Raw genomic sequence first — 8730 nt, 5'->3', positions numbered from 1 at the left:
AACTCTTACTCAATGGACGTATAGACAGACTGTCACCCAGTGGACTTCAAATCATTTAGGTCGGTCGAAACATGTGATATCTTAATTATTTGATAAAATTTATTAATTATTTATTAAAATTATAATTAGTTTAGGGCTGAATATGAATGGAGTTGGTCCTATATAGTATTATGAGTAAGATTAACTTGATCGAACTCTTTTTCGAGATTTTATGTGAATGTATAAGTAATCTTTTATTATTTCCTAAAGCATTATTATTGCGTAGAGTATAATTAAAATAGAAATTTCTGTTCATTTTTAGTTAATTATGACCTAATTTTAAAGTGAAAATATTTGCAAAAAAGCTTAGTTCACAGTGTAATCTTCAAATTGCCAGTCCCAATCGGAGAAATCGTTATCCTGTAAGAATAGTGCGAAACTTTCATTTTGTTTTTAAACTGAAACATAAATAAAACTTACGTTTTGTTCATTATTTGGTATTTTATTAGACGATTTCTTCATTGTGCATACCATATACGCCGAACCAGTGTTATGGCCAGTGCATTCGCATGTTTGATTACCCTTTGAAATTGCACTTTGTACAATCCGCTTGGCAAAACTAGTTGCTAATCGTATAATTGTACCCTTATGTTTAACGCTGAAAACAGATCCCTCACTATCTAAAGCTAATTGCGCACATATCCCGAAGCTGCTATTTGAAGCAGTATGACGTAGTTCGCTACTACCTTCAAGGCTGCGATTGGAAACCATAAAAATGACGTATTTTACGAGGTTTCTCAACGTTAAATTCAGCGTTGGTGATAATATGTAAACTAACTCCTTCGTCGCTCATATATTGTAATATGGATGAATAATCAAATCGTATTTGTTTTATGTCACATCGGCTACAAGATATTATTATAAACGTTTTTGAAACTCCTGTTCGGAAATTTAATCTGGCAGCTATGGAAATAGCATGCATCATATCACTCTTTGAAGTAGATCCATMWTAACTTTTTGAGAAAGCTGTGCTATGCTTTAGGTATTKACGYAGAATATTAGTACTGTTGATAAAAACAACATTTTCTTTTGAAATTGTTCGGGGATAATGAAAAGGTGGTAGATGCGAACCATACGCTATGACGGCATATCTGAGAAATAAAGTAATTGAATATATTCTTAAGTGGGAATTTGACTGTGTCACGAATTTACCTGCTGTTAATAAATCTCTGCTTATATAATWGTTCCTCGAGGGCTGAAACTATTGAATTCTCCAAGCTGAATTTATTGCACTCGTTTGCTTCAACTAAAAGGACTATATCGCTGCTATGAGACACATTATTTATGTTATATTCCATAAAGGTGCTTTCAGGAACATAGACACCATTATTAATTTCGCACCTAGAAAAATAAGTCATTAGCATGGCTAAAATTTAAATATTGTTAAAAACTTATAATATATTTAAAATTAACTATGCTATGAATGTTCATAAAGTTACTTCTAGATAAACATTATTTTCACAAACCTGCAATGGTCATACCATAAATTCAACCAACCAAATTATTTCTAAGAAAGGCTAACTTCGGGCGCATCCGAAAATTTTATAATCTCGCAAAAGGTCAAACTCGTATTAGAAAATTTGATATATTAGTAAGCAATGGACAAATTCGGGTGTAACCGATTATTTTACAATCTCATAAAAAAGTGAGGTGTTGGCAACTATTCAACAAGTAAGAAACTAGTTGGGATCGAAGATGGGGATATAAAAAAACAAAACTTTATATTAGAATGTTGTGAAAGAATTCAGTATTCATTATTTTAAGAAACCTTGAATGGTTGATCTTAATCGGGATCTAATTAACTTAAATCATAGATTCGTTTGGTATCATTACTATTTTATATTTTGTTTCGTATCTGCTATACTTATATTTAAACTAAATTGTACATATGAGACAAACAAATTGTTATATCTCACATATTGACTGAGTCCGGAAGAGTTGTGGTCAGGAAAAAGACCAAACTTGAAACGTAGCCGAAGAAAAACGCATTAAGTTAAAACCTAAATATCGAGAATGTATTCTCGTCGGCTACAGTACTAAATCAAAGGCATACAGATTGTATGATCCTGTAGCGAAAAATATTATTGTTGGCTGTGATGTAGTTTGTAGATGAAAAGACAGATACGGTTAATTTATGGTTACCAGAGCCAACTTCCGTTGCCAATTCAGAGGGGGAATATGTGGAAGAATTACCAACAGAAGATGGTAGTAGTGCACCTTCAGTTAATAGCCATTCGCATACAGAAGAAAATCATGAATCAATAATGGAGCGCGAAGAAATAACAGATTTGTACCAGGAACGAGTCCGCCGCTCTGAGCGATTTCGGAATATGCTACGACTAAATTATAATATCTGCGTAGCTGAATATGTATCATCAGATTCAAACACTGTGATGGCAGGCGAACACCATAAACTTTGGCAATCTGCAATGTGCGAAGAAATTGAATCCTATGATGTCAATGGCGCTTGGGAACTATCAACCCTGCCTATGGGAAAGACAGCCATTTCATCAAAATGGGTTTTCAAAAGAAAGGTAAATACAGACGGAGATGCTGTGTGTTACAAAACCAGGCTTGTGGTCAAAGGATTCAACCAGAAGTAGCACATCGATTATGACGAGACATTCGCACAAGTTATGCGATATACATCAATTAGTTTCTTTCTAGGTCTTTCGGTGAAATATAACCTTACAGTTCATCAAATGGATGCTGTAAGTGCTTTTTTACATGGCAACCTTAAACAAGATATTTATATGACTCAGCCGAGTGGCTTTGATGACGAATCCGGTCGCGTATGCAAGCTGCGAAAATCGTTATATAATCTGAAGCAATCTAATCGTGTCTGGAACATGGAATGCTATTTGTCGCTGTTTACGTGGCTGATGTCATCTTATTCGCAAATGATACAAAGATGTTTAACAAACTAAAAAATAAACTCTCTGAAACTTTAAAAATGAAATATCTAGGGGCAGCATCGCCGGTTTTGGGTATGAGTATAGCTCAAAATCTCAAAGAAGATGCTCTGAAGATCGACCAATCTTCATACATTGCCGATGTAGTTCGACATTTTGAGGAGAAATGCAATCCTGTAAGCACACCCATCGAAGTTAATCAAAAGTTGTCCGCGGAGATGTGCCCAACCAATGATGACGAAAAAAAGGGAAACGGCTAATGTTCCCTATAAGCAAGCTAATGGATGTCTGCTGTTTGCCGCTCAGGTCACGCGTCCTGATATATGCTTTGCTGTCGACTTGTTAAGTCGATACAGCACGAACCCAGGGAAGGCAAATTGGGCTGCAGTGCGCTATCTCAAGGGAACTATTGACAAGGGCTTAGTATATAAGAGTAGTCCTGATGAAATCGTTGGTTTTTGCGGCGCTGACTGGGCAAATGATGTAAGCGATCGCCGCTCAACAACTGGCTATGTTCTTTCTTTTCAGAATGCTGCCATTTCGTGGGCTGTAGCCTTATCATCTACGGCTATATAAGAAAGGCCAGATATTGTAAAGAACACAACTTTTTACATCTGCAGGGAGAAAGATGAGATGGAAGCATTTGGGTCAAGAAAGTGTCTAGATGTTTCCACCTAATCTATCTAGCTTTCGCCAGATTAAGATTGAATATTCTTGGTGGCCATACTTTCTATGAATCCGATGTATAGTAAGAAGCTTGTTTTATCTAWTGCCATTTTAAAAGAGCACAGTGAAAAAAAGAGGGCTAAAGTTACTTTTATCAGGATTCTTAAATGATATATACAAATAAAGCGTATTAATATTTGAATAAAAAATAGTTTCATTCAGAGTTAAAAATTTATATAATGCCTCCATTCACTCCATTTGCACTTGTTTGTCGAAGAAGATGAAGTGTTCTTTGTTTCACAGGGCATGGAAAGGCTAGATATGAAATGGAAAGTGGTACAGAAAGACGAAGTAGGTACTTTCAGCAATGTTACCGGAACTTGGTCAGAACGACTCTGTTGAAGCTTTACGAAAAAGTCCTATGCTTTGCAAGATTTTCAAATTATTTCCAAACTAGTCCATTAGTTGAGGTCACAGATTTTCAGAGCTCTAAGAAGATAAATATTTGATATATTTACGATTAGAAAGTAGCCTTTGAAAGTTCTGTTTTGCAGAAAAACATCCGCAGTGATATAGGAATCGTTATAATCATATATAAATTTTTCAGTTCAAATCCAAAAATCACGTCTCGGAACTGCGGTCTCCGAAAAATATTGAGTTGAAGATGTTGTTTTGATTTAATTCGGAAAAGTGACGATACAATTTGAGTAAGTTTATCGATATACATATGTATATATGTCAATATTTCGTATCATTTCACTAATTTCTAAAGTTCATATATAGGTTACAAATATAAAAGGAAATGCTAAAACCTTACTAAGTGGTCAAACGCTTTGTCTGTGTCCACTAAACTTGCTCTCAGAGACTTCGTTTGTAACCATAATTCGAGATAATCTTTGAAGTATCTAGGTTTCACATATTAAAAGGGTAGATGAGAATTCCAACGAGGAAGTATGGAATAAATTTAAATAAAATACTTTCTGCGTCTACCGAGTTTTGTGGTAAATGTTGAAGTATCTGAGCTTAATCTACTTACTGAAAAAGTGGTCAAGGAAGAGTGTTTGACCATCGCTTTGACTCATCTGACGTTGCACATATCATAGAGGAAATGTAAGGTAACAAAAGAACGAAGGTCTGTCTGTGTACATTCAACCTTTCTTGTGAAAGAGCGGCGATCTCCTGGGAGTATTTAGCATTTCTCTGCCTCATGTATTTAAACTATTTATTTCCTCAACCGATTATCGTTTCAAATCAGATTCAAGAACTTCTTGTCATCTTCAGCAATTACTAATTTATTATTCTCCAACTTTGGTCTCATTTATTTGGTTCAGTTAAGCCGTTACTTCTGATTTCATTTCGGCTTAGCCACCACAAGAGTGGTGCTTGAACTTTTCTTTGAATGTGCTGGGCAAAAAGCAGCCACCGCCATATTGTACCGTTAGAATGTCAACAAATGAAGGCCACAAAATCAAAATTTTCTGCTTTGCTTGCCAACAAAGAATGCTTACTTGCATACAAGTATACTGCAAAATGTAAGAAAGAAATGGGCAGAAAAACCGACAAAAATAACATTATAAACAGTTCTGCTATCTAATTAGCGCCTTTGTCCCGAAATGTACGCCTAGCAACAACAATAACATGGGTAATAATTAACACTACCATTAGCAGCCACACAAAACGCGATCATTAGGATAACAAATGAACGTGCTGATGACCGACAAAACTGAACAAACGACAACTAGCGGCTGAGACAATTGAGTGCAGAATAAAGACTATGGTCAGAAGATGAAAAATCACAGCGGTAAGCAAGGAGGTGACAAAATTATAAGACTAAAAATTTACCTTGGCTGCACCAAATTAAGGTTAAGGGATAAAACCTTTGCATCGCCAGTCTCAACCAACTGACACCTTATTGCGAGGAAAATGACGCGTTCCCAATTTCAGATCGATATCCCAAATAAACACATTTAATGAACCACTGCGTTGTTATCGTTAACTTCGGCTGCACTGAAGCTAAAATACCCTTCACAGGTGCATTTCTTTTAGTAACTATGTTTATGAAAGCTATAGGCTATAGTAATGCGATCTGACCAATTTTTTCGTGAAGACACCACGTTAAAAGCTAAAGTTATCCTTACAAGCCCTCGATTCCGATCATTTGGTTTGTATGGCAGCTATATGCTATAGTAAGCCGATATTTCTATGAACAATAAAAAAATTCGTGAAGATATATCGCCAAATGAGGAAGTTTCCCATGCAAGCATTTGATTCCCATCATTTAGTTTGTGTGGCAGCTATACATATGCTATATTTAAGCGATCCGAAAAAATTCTTCCGAAATTACATTGTTGCGTTAGAAACTAATATACCAAATTTCGTGAATATACAGGGTGGCTGATGAATTTTGCTACATTAAGAAACTCAAATAACTTTTTTTCAGTGTATGGAATTCATTTTTCTATTATTCATGTTAAAGCCCATTCAATTTTATCAAATATAGCTTAATAAGTTTTAAAAACCATGTAATTTAAATGCCCCCCTGCTCGTTGATGCATGTGCGGCATCTTATCAAAAAGTTGTTCATTACTGCTTGGAGAGTTGAGACAGGAATCGCCGCAATTGTTTCTCGAATGGATTGTTTTAGTTCATTCAAATTTATTGGTTTTGCTTTGTAGACTTCCTGTCTGCAATAACCCCAGGTGCAGTAAGGTCAAACGACCTGGGTGGCCAACGGAATGTGGAGTTTCTGGATATCAGCTTATTGGGAAATTTTCGTCGCAATTCTGTCATAACAGTTTGGGCTATGTGAGGAGCTGCACCATCTTGCTGAAACCACACAGAGTTGAAATAAATTCTCATTCGGCGTAACTCTGGATATAAAAACTCTCTCAACATGCTCAAGTAACGGTCTCATTTGAATTTTATATGGGAATACGTCCAAATCTTTGTGCATAATTGACTGTAATGACTGTCTGCTTACACCCATTTGAGCAGATAAGCATGTGGATTGTTTCGTATGGCAGCAGTTATAGCAGCGATTGTTTCTTCCGTTCGAACTGAAGGGTTTCGATGGTAAGGTCTTCTGTTGACTGTCCCATGCTCGGCAAAATTGTTTACAAGTCTCATTATGGTCCATCTGCTCGGAGGATTGTCGCCAAACGTGCGCCTATACTCTCTTTGAACCGAAACTACGGACTCCAGTGCGTGATAGTGGCGGACAATCCAAACTCTTGTCTCAGTGTCCCAGTTATCAATTTTTGTTAAATGTAAAAGTCAATCTGCAAAATAAAAAAAATAAAATTAGACAGATTCATTAAATAGAAAAAAAGTTATTAAAATTTTTTTGGTAGCGGCTTTCATCAGCCACCCTGTATCTTGTCAAATGCGAAATTTTTTCATACCAGCACTAGATTCCGATCGTTCAGTTTGTACAGCAGGTATATGCTATAGTAAGCCGATCTGAATAAGCTTTATGTTATAGTGGTCCGATATCGGCAGCAAATCAACAGCTCAACATACTGATCATTTGTATATACACTTTATAGAGACTTCGACGCATCCTTCTGGGTGTTACAAACTTCGTAGCAAACTTAATATATTCTGTTCAGGGTATAAGTATCCACATAAAAACGTTTTGTTGAGTTTAGGAAATTTCAAACTCCTTACGTACAGTTGCAACCGAAACAATTGGTTTTCGCAAAGTACAAGAACAGCTGGTACGACGAGGAGCGCCGTGTCGCAGCGGAGAGAAACCAGGCTGCCTACCTCGCAACGTTACGATCGACCGCAACATGCGCGAGATGGAATAGATACCGAGAGTTGAAGAGGGAAGCGAGACGCATTTGCAGACAGAAAAAGAAAGAGGCCGAAATGYGTGAGTACGAAGAGCTTGATAAGCTGGGCAATAGGGCTAATGCTCGAAAATTCTACGAAAAAATGCGGCGGCTTACAGATGGTTTCAAGACCGGAGCATACTCTTATAGAACCCCAAAGGTGATCTAGTCACCGGTGCCCACAGCATACTTAAATTATGGATTGAGCACTTCTCCAGCCTGCTGAATGGCGGTGAACGCACAACGCCAGGAGAAGGCGAACCCGATTCCCCAATCGATGACAATGGAGCAGACGTTCCATTACCCGACCAGAAAGAAGTTCGAATAGCAATTACCCGCCTGAAGAACAACAAAGCGGCGGAGGCCGATGGATGCCGGCCGAACTATTCAAACACGGCGGCGAAGAACTGATAAGGAGCATGCATCAGCTTATTTGTAAAATATGGTCGGACGAAAGCATGCCCAACGATTAGAATTTAAGTGTGCTATGCCCAATCCTCAAAACAGGAGACCCCACAATCTGCGCCAACTACCGTGGGATAAGCCTCCTCAATATCGCATATAAGGTTCTATCGAGCGTATTGTTAAAGCCCACCGTCAACAAACTGATTGGACCTTATCAGTGCGGCTTCAGACCTGGAAAATCAACARCCGACCAGATATTAACCATGCGCCAAATCTTGGAAAAGACCCGTGAAAGGAGAATCCACACTCACCACCTCTTCGTCGATTTCAAAGCTGCTTTCAACAGCACGAAAAGGTGCTGCCTTTATGCCGCGATATCTAAATTTGGTATCTCTGCAAAACTTATACGGCTGTGCAAGTTGACGTTAAKCAGCACCAAAAGCTCCATCAGAATCGGGAAGGACCTCTCCGAGCCGTTCGATACCAAACGAGGTTTCAGGCAAGGCAATTCCTTATCGWGCGACTTTTTCAACCTGCTTTTCTAGAAAATAGCTCGAGCTGCAGAACTAAATAGAGAAGGTACCATCTTCTATAAGAGTGTACAGCTGCTGGCGTATGCCGATGATATTGATATCATCGGCCTCAACACCCGCGCCGTTAGTTCTGCTTTCTCCAGACTGGACAAGGAAGCAAAACAAACGGGTCTGGCTTGAACGAAGGCAAGACGAAATATCTCCTGTCATCAAACAAACAGTCGTCGCATTCACGATTTGGCTCTCACGTCACTGTTGACAGTCATAACTTTGAAGTTGCATATATTTTCGTATATTTGAGAGCCAGCATAAACACCACCAACCAACAGATGGTACTTCGGA

At 37.9% G+C, this 8730-nt stretch overlaps 1 protein-coding gene across 1 annotated transcript in view; it reads right to left on the bottom strand.

Moving 5' to 3' along the window:
- Positions 1 to 337: 337 nt before the first annotated feature.
- The window catches only part of LOC108968479, a 197517-nt gene continuing 189124 nt past the window's right edge, over positions 338 to 8730 (bottom strand). The window contains 4 exon segments of the mRNA XM_018932538.1: positions 338 to 399; positions 460 to 745; positions 747 to 1130; positions 1192 to 1380. Of these exon segments, the coding sequence (XP_018788083.1) occupies positions 346 to 399; positions 460 to 745; positions 747 to 1130; positions 1192 to 1380 (913 nt within the window). The 3' untranslated portion in view covers positions 338 to 345.

Source organism: Bactrocera latifrons, unplaced genomic scaffold, assembly GCF_001853355.1.
Source record: "Bactrocera latifrons isolate USDA-ARS-PBARC rearing strain unplaced genomic scaffold, ASM185335v1 scaffold_218, whole genome shotgun sequence".
Classification (NCBI taxonomy): domain Eukaryota; kingdom Metazoa; phylum Arthropoda; class Insecta; order Diptera; family Tephritidae; genus Bactrocera; species Bactrocera latifrons.
The sequence above is the reverse complement of the archived record's forward strand: the minus strand, read 5'-3'. Positions and strand labels throughout refer to the sequence as shown.